This window comes from Macrosteles quadrilineatus, unplaced genomic scaffold (genome assembly GCF_028750875.1).
Source record: "Macrosteles quadrilineatus isolate MER2022 unplaced genomic scaffold, UCM_ALF_1.0 Scaffold_5__1_contigs__length_97177068, whole genome shotgun sequence".
Taxonomy (NCBI): Eukaryota; Metazoa; Arthropoda; class Insecta; order Hemiptera; family Cicadellidae; genus Macrosteles; species Macrosteles quadrilineatus.
In genome coordinates, this window is record NW_026542598.1 from 59,426,646 (window position 1) to 59,445,889 (window position 19,244).

At 33.0% G+C, this 19,244-nt stretch overlaps 1 protein-coding gene across 1 annotated transcript in view; it reads right to left on the reverse strand.

The window, feature by feature from the left end:
- The window catches only part of LOC128995335 (carbonic anhydrase-like), a 32,166-nt gene extending 13,434 nt beyond the window's left edge, over nucleotides 1-18,732 (reverse strand). Inside the window, exons 1-2 of the mRNA XM_054420321.1 lie at nucleotides 18,668-18,732; nucleotides 1,853-1,897 (exon numbers count right to left, since the gene is read on the reverse strand). Of these exons, the coding sequence (XP_054276296.1) occupies nucleotides 1,853-1,897; nucleotides 18,668-18,722 (100 nt within the window). The 5' untranslated portion in view covers nucleotides 18,723-18,732. The remainder of the gene's footprint in view (nucleotides 1-1,852; nucleotides 1,898-18,667) is intronic.
- Nucleotides 18,733-19,244: the final 512 nt, after the last annotated feature.

Sequence of the window (19,244 nt, forward strand, 5' to 3'; positions counted from 1 at the left end):
ATGAGCCTATGTACCAACACCTCTTTGTTTTGCAAGTGTCAAATTACCTCAGGCCCGTTTTTGACCCTGTCAGCGCCCTAGGCACAACTAATAGTAGCGCCCCTTTGCAATATACATAACAGGGTGTCCACAAATCGGGAAAACTGGGAAATCCGTGAATTATGAGTGAGTTTTTTAAACCGGGAATTATGCATTAAATTTGTATTTTCTACCTGGAATTGTCATTTTTCCGTAATCCCGCATAACAACAGACCGCCATGATGATATCTACAAAGCCACGAGGGATGATCAGAATATTGCCGCGATCACGGAAAACCATGATAATGCCCACGCGACCGCGGGAAACAGCAAGAATTTGCCCACGATCGCCGAAGACGATAATGATCTCCACACAACTGCGGGAAATTATTAACATTTTGCCGCAATTGCGGGAGGCGATTAGGATGTTTTCACGACCGCTGAAGATGATTAGGATGGTTACAGGACTGCGGGAGATACAATAATAATAGGCCTACGAGAGGGATGTAGAATTATGCCGCGATCGTGCAAGACGATGATAATGTCCACATGACCGCGGGAAAAAATCAGAATTTTTCCATTGACGGAAGACGATGATCTCCACATGGTCGCAGGAGATGATTACCATTTTGCCCCAATGGCGGGATGCGATTACTATGTTCAAACGATCACTGGGAACAATATAAAGATGTCTTCACGGCCGTGAGGGGTAATCAGAATTTTATTGCGATCGCGCAAGAATATGTAATGTCCGTCCACTCGATCGCAGGAAAATATCAAAATTTTTTGCCTTATTTGCGGAAGACGGTAGGCCTAATGATCTCCTAAAGAGCGTGGGAGATTAATACTATTTTGCTGCAATCGCAGGAGGCGATTACCATATCTACATGACCGCGGGTGACAACTTAATGATGTCTTTACGGCCGCGAGTGTTGATCAGATTTTGCCCACGATCGCGCAAGGCGATGATAATGTCCACACGACCACGGTAAAAGATAAGAATTTTGCCTCATTCACGGTAGACGATGACAATCTCCTCACGACGCGGAATATGTTCATATATTGCCGCGATCATGGAAGACGATAATTATTTCTACACGACCGCGGAAAATAGTCAGAATTTTGCCGCAATCGCGGGAGACGATTACGATGTCTACACGGCCGCGAGGGATCATCAGAAGTTTACCGCGATCGCATGCAAATACAACCACAATTTTTTTATTTTCCAATTTTTTGGCGCCCCCAAAAAAAACCAATTGCCTCGCGCCCTAGGCACGTGCCTACCGTGCCTATTCGGTAAATCGGCCCTGAATTACCTGCCTGTGTTTAGAAATGATTTTAATTTTCTTTATTAAAAAAAGTTATCATTATTGCTTATCCAAAATGCTAAACATACACAACATGTTTCCTTCTTAGCAAACTAATTATTTTTGTTGTATATTACTATACTGTACAGCATAATCCTCACAAAATTTAAAATATTTATTTTGTTCAGGTTTTTACAAAACACAAATTAGTTTTTTTCTCACAGCAGCAAACCTTATTCACCAAATATTCCTTTTACTCATATGTTTGGCATGTGTCCTAAGTAACAATTATTTTTTTAGAAATTTGCTTGCTGGTTTAACAAAGCAAATGGAAACATGTTTGGTATCTAGGTTTGGTGCAAAAATGCAGTTTTTACAATACCATGGAATGATGTCAGTAAGATCCAAAGCTATGTGAATACAAACCAGCCACAGGGCCGAGTAAATAAATAACACACCCTTCACACTGTCAAGGGCCGACACATTACGTCACATCAACTTGACAACTTAACTTTGTTGTTTCATACCTTCAGGCTTGTCAGTAGGAGAGTACTTCCAAGCATGACTTACACCTGAAACAGAAGTACCGTACATGATGGTTGATGACTCAAAAATCAAAAGTTACTTTGGTTTTTTGGTAATAAGCTATTTTTGTTAATTAATTTCCACTGCCAAGGGTCTCGGCAATGTTTTGCTGTACAAATCTGAAAATTCACTTGTAAAATGTAGAATGATTTATGTTACCAGTAGGATAATTTCATGCCCACTAGGATACTCAAGAGTTAGAACCCTGATCCAATATTCATGCCATTTCTTTAGTGTTCTATGTCGGACATGTGTATCTCAATTTGAATAAATAAACTTTAGTGTGTTAACATTTTTATTAGAGGTGGTCCAGTGGTCGAAAACTCTACCAAAAATTGTATATTATGTACAGACTTATGTACTTTAACCCCACACTGTAAATAAAACATGTGATTGGAATTTCTTCCAATTGTTTTGATTTTCTGTTTATATTTCGTCCCTAGCATAGCAACCCATAAGGCCCATGTTAGTTTTTTTAAATATTTTTTTGTGCTTATTTCAAGCCTATTTTAATTTATAAAGGGATTCTGCGCATCTACAGAAAAATTTATTTCAAAAAATATGCGCAGATTTTCCCTAAGATGTACAACAGCAGGGGCTTGCCTATTAATATATTAATAGCCAAACATGTTTCTTTAAAACACGAGCTGAGGAAAAAAGTTTTATAGAAACATGCTTGCCTATTAGTATCTATACGCGGTGGCTGAAAAGTAACTTGAACTCCCCTTAACTTTGAGATATTCAAAATCTGTTTGCGGCAACCTTTTTAGATATGAGGGGCTACAATTATGGTAAATTTTGATAATTTTGCCCTTGGGGTTAGCGGGGGTAGCTCAAAATTTTCAAATGACAAGTATAGTCGAGTTTGGTATCATTTTACAGGTCTTGACGAAACGAAACAATTGACATAAAGAAAACGAAAATCGGCCCACTAATAACAAAATGGCGCCCTAAAACGTATCAAATCCAAATAACCATGAGGGTGGCTGAAAATTAACTTGCACCCCCTTTATCTTTTTAACTATTTGAGATATTTGAAATCGGTTTGCGGCAACCTGTTTGGATATGAATGGCTACAATAATGATGGGTAATTTAAAAAATGTTGCCCTTAGGGGTAGTGGGAGTTGGGGGTAGGTAGCTTAAAGTTTTCAAACAGGAAGTATGGTCGAGTTGGGTATCATTTTACAGGTCTTGACGAAACGAAACAATTGACATAAAGAAAACGAAAATCGGCCCACTAATAACAAAATGGCGCCCTAAAACGTATCAAATCCAAATAACCATGAGGGTGGCTGAAAATTAACTTGCACCCCCTTTATCTTTTTAACTATTTGAGATATTTGAAATCGGTTTGCGGCAACCTGTTTGGATATGAATAGCTACAATAATCAATGGCTACAATTGTTTATAATAGAGTACATTACATATTTTTGGTCGAGTTTTCGACCACTGGACGACCTCTAGTAAGTTATAGATTTGTAACTCAATCCTGTAAAACCTCTAGAACGATTTTTAATAACTTTGTCTCATTCCAGTTATAAATAGTTATTTGTGCAAATAGTGAGAAAAGTGAGCAATTGACTCACTCGAGAGAAATTCTTACTCACGAGCCGTAGGCGAGTGAGGAATGGTTTCTCGAGTGAGGCAATTGTACTTTGAACTCGAGTTGCACATTATACTTTTCCTACAGTTACCATAAAACAAATAAATTTGTGAAGAAACATAACCTATTTTTACACAGAAGTGAACTTTTAATATAACATTTAATGTGAAGTGACAAATACAACAGTACAACAGCTGACCAGCTGATTTACAGCCAGTGCTGCCAACGTATTTCGCGCGCATACGACGTTGCCTGCATGTTACGCGCTCACTATTTCGTGCCTTCACGTTGCAAATCTGGAGTGAGACAAAGTAATTAGAGTGAGACAATGTTAACATTGTCTCACTGATGAGCGAATTGGCCACTTTGCTTTCTCAAATCAGTGAGAGAACATGTACATTGTTAGGTAACTGTAGGAAAATCCTTTTACCTACGACCGTTTTTCAAAGTAGCCGTTTCAGTACAGTTCATAGAATTGAAAAGTATCTCATAACAGCATTGTTTACTTTCATAACAGCATAGTTTTACTCATAACAACACGGGTAACGGACCAATGAGGTTCAAGGATTGAGAGAGGAGAAGTAAAATTGTAATGATTCGAAATTCAACTAATCAGCTGTTCAGGCCAATTTAATTGTTGATTGGTGCAATTAGTGTTTGATACAATGTTTCGTTGCATCACTGTCAGTGGCAATGAGAGGTTATAAACGAAAACATTACCTCTTTTAGAAGTTATGAGTAGTGATTTTTAGTAATTAAAACAACGTCGTAGGTAAAATAGTGTACGCAACTCGCGTAAATAATGTTAACGACACTCGTAGAAGTTTTTAAGGCACTCGCCAAGGCTCGTGCCTTAAATTTTCTACTCGTGTCGTTAACACTATCTTTACGCAATCGTTGCGTAAACTACTATTTTTCCATAACCCCTACATCTATCAATACAATTACAATTTAATTTGACCGGGAGCGTATAGTAGGCAAGTCAAAGTTTCAAAAGTAATCTTTATTACTGACCCTAGCTATCAACAAATGCTGAGCAAATTACACTGTTGGCCACCACGGGTCAACATTGATTCAAAATATCACATTTTATAATCTTCCCTGTAGCAGCAAACCTATAGGTAGCCTACTTATTAAAGTGGACTATGGAAACAGGAGTTTAAGGGGTAAAAATTGGTTTTCCCTTTTTTGACCCTAAAAACATAAAATTTTGCAATTTCTCTTTTAATAATTTGATAACAATTTGTAGACCTTAAAACAAGCAATTTTGTATATTGAAGGCATTGAAGCAATGCTATGACCTTTTATGGAAAACCCCTAAAAAAATGTAAATTTAATATTCTATATAGCTATTGTTATATAAAATAAACTTTTTTAGTTAGCTTGTTTATGAACAAATTTGGATCGAATTTGCAAACTTTATTAATTTTTAATATACCTTTCCTGTAGCAGCAGACCAATGAACTCATATTAAACAAATTTTATTGAAATTTTATCAATCTGACATTTTTAAGGAGATATTTTGGCAAAAAAATATAATAAGGTAAACAGGAATTTTCTTAGTCTGTAGGTTTGTTGCGGCAGGGGTTATTTACGATTAAAAAATATATGAGACGAAAGTGAGGAACAACAAAAAGCATCCTCTGGGCCTTTCAAGAGTTTATTCAGCCTATGTTGTATAAGTATCACTTGACCTCATTCTGTAGAAGAATCATGCAAATGTCGTCTTCTACACCTTCTTTTATTCATTATACAATAACTACGTGATAGTTGGGTTTAAAGTCTTGAATTTACGTGATTGTATATGAAATTTGTGGTTTGTTTTATAACAAAAGAAAATGTTGGTTCTAAAAATAGTTCTGGCATAAAAAATATGTCTTTACTTCTTCCAATTATATTATTTTTAATTGATTAAACAGTATCTCTCTCTAAGTTGAATAGGCGGATTATTATTTGACAATTAAAAATTACACTATTTGTAAGTAGCGATTTTCCCTTGCCTTTTTAGTCCCTAAGGTGTAAAAGTCAGCTTGTTGTTAACAGTTGTAATTTCGATGGATCAAAATTATTTATCGATTGATTTATTAGGTTAGGTTTTAGCTTATTGTTGCATTCTTGTCAATACTTATGTACAGCAGCAGTCTGTTACTGTAAACAGTAACACAATTATTGAAATAGACAACATTTTTTATACACTTACTAAACAGCTGCTGATTAACATTAGCAGGATTGAAAACAAGCTGGAAGTCGTTTTGAGATGGTCTTTACATAAATAGTATATTCCATCACCAGGGCGTAAAGGCTAATGATTCACGATCGAGGCGAAGCCGAGGTCGGAAAATGAGCGAGGGTTGAAAAGACGCCTTTTGCTCGTATGATGAACTAACTACAATAAGGCAACAATAAGCTAAAATCGATTAAAAATCAATATATACTTTCGATACATGCGATTGTTTAAATCGAAATTTACAACTGAGTCGATAATAGCAGATTTTTACTCCTTAGGGGCTAAATAAGTTTTTTAATCCCTTGGGCCTAGAGAGTAAAATTAATGCTACTTTAGACCCACGAAGCATACATTAAAACGGCTGCTTTTGCTGCCCAAAAAGATCCCTTTCTAACTTGGTTCGTTAAAAATATTGCAATGAGACAAAAAGTAGCTATGTAGCTGATTAGTTAAAATGCTCGAATAACAATCAAAAGGTCGTCGGTTCGATCCTGAGACATGTTTGGCAGCTTTTTGATAGTTCGAAACTGGACCCAGCTATACCTGATTATCCTGACTGACGAAACATTTTAAAATGTTTTTATTAGCTCGCTTTCTTGTCCGGTACAAATTTTGCAATCGAATTTATACAGTACTAACTTCCCGATGAGCTAGAGACTTGAAACTTGACACATAGCTCACAAATGGAAGACAATGCAATATTATATCATTTAATTTTCATATTTCCCTTGGGCTACGCTCCATGGGCTTCCAAATTTTTCATGTTTACATTTTGAATTAATGTAAATATATGAATTAATATAAGTCAGCTGTAAATACTTAAATTTGACAGTTCGAAGAGCAGTGGTTGAGGTACAGGTTATGCTCCCAAGAGATTCTTTATACAAACAAACATTTCAAAATAAAGATTAACAATCTGATTGCAGATATAAAGGTGTTTTTTAATAATGTCAATTGTTATTTATTTAGTATTCTATAAGGTAAACAATAAATTAAATAGATTGATATATTTATAGTTGTAGTAGATAGGCCATACATTTTAATCTAATACATAATTATATGAAAAGAAACTCAAATAAACCTTAGATTTCCCACATGCCTCTGTCTTAATTTGATATAGATGCTTGAAATAGATTTAACATCCACACACATTAAAACTAAAAAGTAGAAAATAATTTATAAATAAAAAACTTTTTTAAAACAAAACGTTTTTAAACGCACTAAAAATTAGAAAATAATGTATACTTACTTAATACTTATAAAAATGTGAAGAGTATAAATACTTGTAAGATTTAAAACGAAAAACGTGGGGTGCATGCAATTGATAATAATTCATTAGTTCAATAGGTGAAGGTAATTGTTTATTATCTATTGCATGCACCCCACGTTTTTCGTTTTAAATCTTACAAGTATTTATACTCTCCACATATTTATAAAATATTTTCTACTTTTTAGTGTGTTTAAAAATGGTTTGTTTTAAAAAGGTTTTTTATTTATAAACTATTATAACTACACATATTATCTCACAACATTCTAATCCATCCTTTACTATATTTGAGTTCAAATACACACCTAGTGATACGTCGAACTAAATGGAAATTATTTAATTGACTAGTTGCTCTACCCGTGCTTCGCTACGGGGTGAGAATGCAAAAAAGAATATTTCCTTTTTACTTTAAGATACTATAATCTACTATAAGAAACAGTTACAACACACTTACCAGGAAATATATAGGCAAAGGCTCAATCGTGCTTATTGATTACCGGTATTTAAATGAAGATCTCTTGATGTATTACGGTACTATCATTTTATATAGTGTATAGCATTTAAAACAAATTCAAAAGTATAATTCATTGACCACATGGCACCATGAAACAATTCTTCTTGTAAACAATTTAATTAAAAAAATAAATTAAATAGCAGAACAGCACTTCTAACTACAGCTGGAGTTTCATAACAATGTTTGATTCCCATGTTAATCTTATGGAGAAATACAAAACTTTAAAGGGCCCCTGGGCCTCACTCTTTAATCATTTTCCTAAAAAGAACGTTTCCTGCACAACTTCACGTTACACACTTTCCAATGACACCAAAAACATGTCAATCGGTTCGGCAGTTTCGGAGGAGTAATTGTCACAAAAAACCTGCTTGCGTATTAAAAAAAGTACGAGAGCACGCCCCGTGGTCGAAAAATCGACCAAAAGTATGTTTTGTGCAAACTTCTCTATTTTCACCCCACACTGTTAAATAAAACATGTGATTGGAATGTCTTCAATTTGTTTTGATTTTCTGTTTATATTTTGTTGTTATTTCGTCATCACCATAGCAACCTATAAAACCCATGTTAATTTTTTAAAATTTCAAATTCATTTTTCGTGCTTATTTTTGTGCCTATTTTAGTTTATAAAGGGATTCTGCACACCTACAGGAAAACATCTTTCTAACGGTATGCGTAGATTTTCCGTACGATACACACGAGCTGAGAAAAAAGGTTTTAAAGAAACACGCTTGCCTATTAATATATAGATAGATAGATAGATTTATTTATTTTATTAATTGATTTTTTGATAATCGAAAATATAGTTCACAATACGTGAATTAGGTGTCATTCAACACTCGCTCTTTACGCCGATTTTCCAAAACTTAAACTCCAGTAAAAAAGAGTCACTTTAAAGAAGAAGTGATGAAATATACTATTACACTTGTATTAATTTGTACCTATTTGATTGTGTAATAGTCACATTATATCAAATAAGTAACTGGTGGTTTGTCTAAAAAATAAAATAAGTAATAGGCCTATCAAAGAAAAAGTTATTTAACCATAATTATTAAAATTAAACAAATACCCACTCAATAAGAAACATTCTTCAGTACCCATATTTTTGAAGTTTTGATAAATTATGGAGTACCATAGATTTAAATTATGAAGGAAGTCTATTGTAAATTCTATGAATTGTGGGGATAAAAGAAATAGTTTATGTTTGCGTTACACACTATGGTTTATGATGTTTCATGTCTTATGTTACGAGACACAATAATAGTGGGCAGACCTTCATAAATGCATCAATGTATCTCTTAAACAATTACCTTTCAGAAATCTTAACTCAAATAAAATATACTTTCCAAAATAATGTTGTACACTACACACATTTGAGTGTACTCAACACTTTAATTTGTTACAATTTGTATCGTGAACTTTAAATTTAGTCATAGCAAATGTATAAATGTTACATAGAAAGTACCTATCCCCACATTCATTTTTTTTTTATTCATTCTATTATTTTTCAAAGTCAAGTCTTTTGGATGAAAAAAAAAAACAGTCGTTAAAATCTAATAGTTGACGTTTCCGGATGAGAGTGACACATGATATAGCTATTATTGTAAACAAAGTGGCCTAAGTGGATATAGTTGTGACGTGCGAGGCCTTCCAACTGTTAGTTGGTCTGGGTAAGTTACTGTTCTTCATGCAAGACTCATAATCGCTTTAGCTTCTTAACTGACACGGCAATCTGTTTCTTCCGGAAAAGAAGCAGAACCGGTCGAAGTTAAAAGCTTTAAGTTAAGGATACACTACAGTTAAGTTATGTAATTGATAAACGGATGTTTACAATTGTTTCATAAAACACATTGTATTAAAAATGACCAAATTTTTCGTGTTGCAGAAACCATTTTATTTGAACGATTTGGGTGATTTGGGGTCATAAACAATAAATGATAAAATGATAAATGTTTTAATTTTACATGCTCCCTTCCCAAGTGAAAATCTTGAGGGTTTTACTTCCCAACAATACGTAGGAACACATATATAGCTCTTAAGAGTAGATTGGTCCATTTAGCTAACCAAATTGTAAACAAACAAACAGTAAATCCATGTTTCCAAACTAGTAAGTGTTATATTGTATTTTTATAATTTGTCTTGTTAAACAAAGTGTAAATCGTGCATTGTCTACATTTAATACTTGAATAGTGAGCAAAAAAGAGTTATAGGCTATTGTAAATGTCAACAACGCTCCAACACATTATTTTTATTTTTATTTTTACAAAATGGTATGGAAGTAAATTGCTAAATTTTATGTTTTTAGCGTCAAAAATGGGATATCTTATTTTTACACATAAAACTTCGTACCCATAGTCCGATCATGCTGGTTCCTGAACTCGTTCAAATAAACTTAGGTTTACACATTTTTATTAAAATTTAATCAAAATCAGACCATTTTTATGGAAGTTGTCGTTTATATGGTGTTTTATTAAATGAATGGTGTTTTCGGCCTCTGGGCAAAAAAACTAATTCTGTCCTGGGTTTAGGTATTTCCATTACACTTACGGCTAGGCAATAGCTTATTCCCTATATGGGAAAATCGCAACAAAAGGCCAAAGGGGCAATGCTCTAAATTAAATTATTTCTCCAATACAGTTTGTCACTGCGCTAGATTATAAACATTAAAATTACACCTCAATCTTCAAGTTTGGTTAAGTAGGATGGCTGAAAAAGGGATGTTACAGAAAAAAACTCTTATTGTATTAATTATTGGGGTACAAATAGATGGATTATACTCGATCATTGTATGTAAGAAGTTAATAAAATATTATTATTAAAAGTTATAATTTTTTAATGGTCAGAGCTGAATGATTGCAAAGAAACTAATCTCAGCGGAAATCTGTTGACTTGCCTCTTAAAAATATCAATGAGCAATGAATTATTTCTCCTCTTAACTTTGAATACAGTATTAGGGTTCTTACAAAATTATTTTTTGTTTGTATTAAATACACAATAAATATGTGTATATGTGTGTGTGTCGATGATTGCACAATGAAAATCATTCGACAGTTAAATTTTGTATAAGTCAGTAAATTTATATCCAAACCATACTTATTGACATATATTTAAAAATCAAACAAACTATTTTTACATGGAGAATACCAGTTGCGCTTCTATTCATATTGCCAATAAGGTTGTAAATCTGTTCAAAAATATAATCCATATTTAAATTGGTTAGACAACAAAGTTTGAAAGCATTATTGTGTGATAACTAGTCACACCATTTTTGTCTTATCTCGCCTCGGGGAAATGCCTGTCTAGTCAGAACATAAAAATCTTGTTAATAGAAATAAACAATCGACAGAAATTAAACACTAAATTTAAAATGAATTCTATCAAATTTCATTATTGATTCCTATAGTAAAATGACGCATATTTGTTTTTTATCCAAACAAAGTGCGTTTAGAATCTATTTTAGTCATTTTCGTTGGCTCGTAAAAAGAATTATCTCTCCAGAATGAGTATGGTTTCGCTCCTCAGTCATAATTCAAAAGTGTTACAACACGAAGGTTTGTTGTTTAGATTTCTTGTTTGTTTCTAGATATCTAGAAACGTCCAGTCTGTCTGTTGGTTTGTTTATCAAACAGATCCAGTTTTATCAAACCCGAAGATGAGTGTCAAAATCTAGTATATACAGGGTGATTGATATTGTACCAGCTATTTCATCCGAAAGTTATAAGAGATATAACAAAATGTTAAATTGTAACTGCATTGAATTTTTTTTTTTAATTTGGTCAAGTTGAAAAAATAATTTTAGTCGCTATTTTTCCAATATGGCCGCTAACTTTGATTTTCCTCGTGGAAGACCCTATATTTTATGATTGTTTTAGAAAGTAAATGCAATTTAAAAACGTTTTTTCTCTTTGCATTTTTTTTCTCTAAAGCTACTCGTTTAGGAGTTACAGTGTTTTAAAACTAAGAAAAAAAATACTTGAGGTGTACATTCTGTATCATGTAGCTCCTAAACGAGTACGTTTAGAGCGAAAATGCAAATAGTAAAAAAGTCTTACAATTGCATCTAGAATTTGATAAGACCATAACATACACAGTTTTCCTATTTTTAAATATCCATGCCATTTTGGAAAATGGTGGTCATTTTTGAAACAATTAAATCAATATTTGTTACTCATTTTTTCTGTTTGAAAGTTCTTAATCCTTGTGAGTTCAGCTTTAATTTTATATGCGACAGGTTAAAGTGTTAAAAACTAAATATTTTTTTCAATGATTTTATTTTTTTATGTTGGTAGTCTTGTAAATAAAAAAAATAAATGTAAACATATGTGAAATGGTGTATCATTTTAAAGGTCTTGCAAAAACAAACAACTTTTAAATTTAAACTCACCGTCTATCTTTGGTAGTTTTCTAGTAATTAACCAAACTCCAATTGCCCGTATAAAACCCATGTTAAAAGTGCAGTATCATGGGAATAGTATATCTGCATCCACTAAACTCCAGTACTACACGTCTAACATAGGTTTTATACGGGCAATTGGAGTTTGGTTAATTACTAGAAAACTACCAAAGATTTAAAAGTTGTTTGTTTTTGCAAGACCTTTAAAATGATACTCCATTTCACATATGTTTACTTTTAATTTTATTTTTTACAAGGCTACCAACATAAAAAAATATAAAATCATTGAAGAAAATATTTACTTTTTAAAAATTGACAGTCGCATATAAAATTAAAGCTGAACTCACAAGGATTAAGAATTTTCAAACAGAACGAAAATAGGTTAAGTGGTTTTTAAGATACAGGGTATTCTGTAAATATCAATATTTTCCATACAAATGACCGCCATTTTGAAACGGATAAAGATAAAAGAGTTCTGTTTTCACTCAATTGTTTGTCTAGTCTAGAGCTTTAAAATGATGCATAACATGACATATGTTTACATTTGAAAACTCTCAGATTCGAACCCATGACCCCCAGTTTTTCGAACACTGTATTTTAAAATTTTAAATAAATATTTTTACGTTGTTCCTTGGGTATGAATTAGTGGGCAACGGTTTTGTGTCATCTCTGTATGTCAAGCCGTTCGTCTGCAATCTGTTTAGGACAGATTAGAAGACTCACCCTGTATATTTAAAAAAAATCTCTTGGAACCAGCAAAAGTGTTGTAAACTAAATAACCCTCAAACCACAGGTATGAGCCCTTTTGAAATTATCATTACGAATGGGTAACCTACAATCTACGATTGAATTTCGCTTTAACGAAGTCTTATTCAAGGAACGGTCAAATTTAAGGCAAGTAGACTTAGTTTGGATTCATGATTCACTGACTTTGTGTAAACAGTGTTTTTGAAGGAGATCATCGCCGTATGAAAACTTGTACTCACTGATTACATGATGGCCGTAAATTCGTTTACAAAGACCATATTTTTCCTTTTAATTTTTGTTTTTTAATTTTAAGGTACGTTTTAGGTCAAGCAAATGTAGATACCCCCTAATAATCCGGAACTCATTTATACCGGAGACCTCTATTTTAAAATCAATTAATTATTAACGTTAAAACTTGTATTTGTAATTTGAATAATCTGGCTGGATAATTCTGTCCAGATATATTCCATCAAATACATCTGGTTTCTTCAAACTTTGAGACTGATAAGTCTAACTCCTTTGACATAAATAAACAACTAGCCTAAGTGCAAAATAACACTGCTATATTTGTAATCAATCACCTTTTTTATCATTGTTCTGAGAAGTTTTACCGCCTGAACGTCACTTCGAACCAATTGGCGTGAAGTGAATCCAATCTAAGTTAAGCATTCTTATTTCCTGGCCCAAATTGGACTTAAAGGAAAGTTTTGATATTAAAATATTCTTAATATATGCTTTATACTTCCTAAGCTGTTGTGATTTCAAAACATGTTTGTGAATAGTTTCCTGCAATTAACTAAATTTTTAGATGTTTAAAAGTATAAACTTAACTTAATAGGATTAAGCATGTTAATAAAAACTAGAGGTCGTCCAGTGGTTGAAAACTCTATCAAAAATATGTAATTTACAGACTTCTCTATTTTCAACCCACGCTGTAAATAAAACATTTGATTGGAATTTATTCCGTTTGTTTAGATTTTCTGTTTATATTTCGTTGTTATTTCATCACCGCATGGCAAACCATAAGGCCATGTTATTTTTTTTTTCATTTTAAACTAATTTGTGTTTTTTTTTGCTTATTTTTGAGCTTTTTTTAATTTATAAAGGGATTTTGCACAGGAAAATATCTTTTTAATATACGCAGATTTTCCTGCAACGAGAACCATGCTGTCTATTAATTTATAGATATAAATAAACATATATTCATATTGGCATGAAAGATATGGGCAAGGAAAAAATAAACCAAATCTTGAACTAATATATTAACCTAAAATGTGCAAGTAAGAATACATGTATCCTCTGTCTTCATATTTTGTCTTGCAGAAGCTATTCTTATCTCAGACACAACTGCAATTGATTGCAATATTTTTAGGTTTCAAATATTTAGTTCTTAATTTTTACTCCTTACAAATAATATGAACCATGTATGAACCATGTATAGTATAATCCTTAAACAGTTTTAATGTTTTTTGACGAAAGAAGCCCAATGAGAGCCCTTGAATCAGCTGTTACTTTGTTACATTGTTGTTGTTTCTTAGCAACAATAACTTTCAATTTATACCGTAGGTTCTCTGGATTGGTGTATTTAACTTTGAACTAAATATCATATGCTTCTCGTTATTTTGTCTTGTGGTGAAAAGCTGCGTTTGCACTTAATACTCAATAATTTAACTGATAATAAGAAACGATTCGGCTCACTTAATACTCAGTGCACTTTTTACTTGGATGAAAGCTCTCAATCCATAAACATTTTTCAGTCATAAACACGATCTCCGGATTGCAAATATTTATTTTTGGCACTTATTGAGAAGACATTATTAATAACCACCCTATACACATTGAGAAGGTAATATCGCAAAAGAAGCGAATGCGTTATGAACCATACAATGGATAAAACAAATATATGTATTTATTACAACAGTATTTTTGATATTGCTATTAGCGTAAGCAAATATTTTTACAACAAATACATGCATAAATAGAGCACAGCAAACCGCTAATTCGTTTATAGACAAACATCTACATTGAACATTGAACATTGAATTGTTTTTTGAACATTGTGTTTTGAATTGAGTTGTTGTAGGAAACATTGATTGTTTCCTAACGTCGGTGTCAAATCGTAAAAAAAGTAAAACATCCAAATTACTTTGTTTCTTTGTAGCCTTCCACTAAAGGTAAAAAATAGCTGACGTAAAATAAAAATCAATACTTCTTTTAAAACATAATCAGTTGACAAACCATTTTGGGACCTTAGACAACAAATAAAACAGTTCAGATATCGTAACCATAAACTATAAAACCTATCAGTGAAAGAGTTATCAATGTCTGCAATCATAAGGTCTTAGGGTTAACGTCGGGAAAACGCACACTGACCCAGCTATCAGTAATTATTTCGTTTACAGATTGCCAACATAGTCATAAATCCAATGACCATTATTAGTCACAGTGGTTTCTATTGATGGGATAATGAGGTCCGTCATTTAACTAGTGATATTTAACCAATGAGTGACACATTTAATACACTTTGTACAAGATCATTGGCAAATAAATAGGCTATCGTTCATAAACAGTTGCAAGCATCAAAGGTCGGATTTTGTCATACAAATCCCTCTTTCTTTTTTATCGACTTTTGAAATTGTGTAATCTGAGTAATACTTTTTACTGAGAATTATTAGTGTTTCTAGACAACCCCTGTCAATACTCGGAAGATTCAGGTATCTGCACATAGTAGCGTCTTATTGTCAGCACTCTGCATACCAGACAGTGCGTCAACTTCTCATACTAATCACACCTCTCTGCTACACTGTGAGAAACGGAGACTTGGCTAATCTCACGAGTATCGCTTTATCTCGTATTGTCTCGTATTATATCTAGCATTATATCAAGGTATGATAATATTGGGGAGGGTTTCAGATTTTTCTGAAAAAGAATTAATCGAATTTCCAAACGAAATAATTAATTCGTGACCACTCTCCGATCGCCGATCCGATCATGGAATAGGGACTTTTTGTATTCACGCTAAAATTCAATTCGGCTAAAAAACTAACTTAGAAAATTATTGGTATACGAGATAAGCAAATAGCTGAATGCGTTTCGGTGTCTAATGACTGAATGATTCGTGTGGATTGCTTTTCTTACAGTTAAATCGTCAAGGGGTGTAGCAAACGTTCTTCGGACATTGAAACTTGACAAAAACGCATTTGTGTGTTCCTTGTTGCAGCAAACCTATGCACTCGTTGGGCTCAGTGATATTTATTTGTTTTAGGCCCGGGACTAACACGTTATTTGTTTGCCTGAACTGAGTTATTTTTTGTATCAGTGTGTAATTTATAACTGGCAGTACTAATCCTGGATATACTTTGCAGTTACTAGTATGCCAAAGTATATTCAAAAAACTGTATCCAGTTAGATTCCGGGAAACTGCTGAACTCTTCTTTTTTGTACAAGTGTTGACATTGATAATTCCAACAAGTATACACATTATATTCAGAAGCAGACACATAATTTATCACGAAAATATATTTTGCTAAATAATATTTTTCAAAACAGCGGACGAAAACTTTTAAGCTAAGGAAAGTCGTGACTTCGTAAGTATTAAAAAATTATAAGTCTTAAGTTCAATTTTTGTTAAGTATCTAAACTGAGGAAAACGCGTCTGACACTGGTCTAAGGCTTATTCGGAGACCTAGGCTAATTATTGAGTAACTAATTCAAGTATCATCAATAGATGTTGATTTCTGCTCTATGTGCGGGTAATTTTGGCATTGGCCATCGAGGTTTCGATGCCAAATTCGAGTTGGCAGCCCCCCTCGAACCAGAACTACGAGGACTATTGTTTTTGAACCGGGCTTCATAAGAGTACATTGGAAATGTATCCGCATAATGATTATGAAGTTCCAATAAAATATACTCACAAATATCAGCAAACGAGATAAAAACTGTTCTTTCAGTCATTAGGTTAGATAAATGTTTCACGCTTCAAAAGTGAAAACTTTTGTTTCATGATTTATTTAATGGTTAGGGGTAGATAATGTGGGGTTAGATCTACGTTAGGTTCAGTTGCCTACGATATTAACCACATTTGCTTGGATGCTGTCACAGGACCCACGATCCTCACACGGAAATCTGTCAGCATAATATGATCATGACCTCTTGCGTTGGCAGCTTTTTTCTACAAACGGGCTTATCGTCTTATATCCAATTGGGTATAAACGTCATACACGATTATAAGTAATCAGTTTCCTTGTGTATCGTACGTTTATCTGTATGTAAAACTTTCAAAAATTCAAAATACTTCGCCTTGTAAACGTCTTTTACACATATATTTGAAATATCTCTATGGGTTTCTTTGATGGTAAATCGGAACGGCTACGAAACTTTCATTACTAACTGACTCATCAAAACGTGTTCGCCAAACTTTCCCCGTTTATGTACAACTTCTAGCTTGCCTTGTAATTAAGAAATTATGTCATTTTAGGTTTTCATTTTAAAATATTTCTCCTTCCAACAATATTTTTTACAGAAAGTTCATATTTATTAAGTGAAATAAACGCGCTGTATGTTTATAACCAAATAATATCTATGTAGGCTATACTAATTGCAACCTAAGTGAACGATTATCAAGTGTGCTTTTGTTGATAACTAAATTGTTGACTGAGGTATTAAATTTTAGCATTATAGGTATTTTGTCTACTCCTATTTTTTTTTTTTTTTTTTCAAAACGAACCGTAAATAACTACTGTATACATTTCACTAAACTTAACCTATTTGGTAGACCGATTTCATAGTTGCTGCTATCACCTGAACTACATTTTATCACATGTAAAATTAAAACATTTAAAATACTTGAATTTAATTACATGCAATGGTATGTTAAAGAGAAATAAATAAATAAAATACAAGTTATTCATAGGAAATAATACAAAATCTTATTCACTTCAGACCTAACTTTGAAACAAAAATATGACTAAACGTCATCATCATTAACAAATTGAACTATTGGAAAGTAAACTATTACCGAGGTCCAAAAATATCAATATGCGAAAACTGTTCAATACTTTTGATTTCAAAGTCCCTAGAAGCCAAACCTCCAATCCTAAATATTTCCTAAATCCTAAATAATCCAAACCGCCATGCCACAAAGTAACTGTAGTGTTTGTAAATATTATTTTTGTAAAAATTGTAGCCTATATAGTAATTTAATTGACGCAATCTATCTGATAATGTTGGCCAAGGATGAAGACGTATTCAAGTAATCCTGAATCCTAATGTTGAAAATAACTATCAACTTTTATGTCAACTGTTCACATTTTAAAGGGTTTATTAGTTAGCTATACAATATTTTGTAAATGAAATACATTGTTTGCATAATGTATGAATTGAAAATCAAGAACGATTTTTATTTAATCTGTATGTGTTTGGGTCATTCAAAACGTCAACCAGATCTACCTGTCGTGCTTACGGTAACTTATCAAACAAGGGTAATATTTAGTACTTTTGGTTTACTTATTTAAGCTATTAACTCAAATGCATGAAAAAAGGAAACAATTTTACCTAAACATCTACGTATGATCTAAATAACATTATCATTTTACCTAAATAAAAACAGTGTGAACATTATTGTTATGACTTCCTTGCTTACAACACATAAAAATAAACTTGCTACGCCGGTAACTAAATATAAGGTTTTAGAACGTCGTCACTATATGGACGCATCTATACTTTTTAACGAATAATATCATAAAACATTATGTCTGTAATTGAATATGAGAATTATTCAGTTCTGATGCGTTGTTCAGTGATTTACGTTTGAAAACTTATAGAGTGGCGTAAAAAGTCACCCCTAATGTGAATTTTAAGCTAAAGTTAACACCTTGACCTAAACATGTGAATTTATCGGTTTACAGTGGTAAAATCGTGTTTAAGCAATAGTTTAAAGAGACCGGTTTAATTTTAAACATATTTTAACTTAACTTAATTGAACGTAAGTTGGTTCCGTTGTAACTGACCTGCGATAAGTACAAGTTGAATCACCGACAGCATCGCTGGCAACTGACTGACCATCGCTCTCCCTCCCCTCCCCCGGCAACCTCCCCCCGTCACCCCCTAAACTCTGGACCTTTTCATCTCCTATTAACCAATTTTCATCTCCCAACGCGGAATCTCTACATAATTAACCGTCGCCTAGGCCGATTTGTATTTGTTCGGTCCGGTTCTGTCGCACTGTAGAAAGATGGCTCCAAGCCAAAACTGGCGTGACATTGGACATTGGGGCAAGATGTAAATAAACGGTGAGAACTGTCTGAAATGGTAATGCAAGAGATGGCCGAGGAGTAAATGTCTGTATAAAGAGGTGATTCGAGTATTTCACACAGATCTACAGTCATGTGAGGAGGACTTTTGACACTTTGTTGGTACAGTCTTAGAAATGTTGGTATTAAAATTATGTTTCTAATTATTTATTTAAGTAATAACGGTTGAATCGTTTAGTGCTACAAACATGCTCCATTTAGGAATAACATGAAACTGTTACTTATAGTTATGATTTTCCATGTTTATACAAAATAATGATCCGCATTTCTGTAA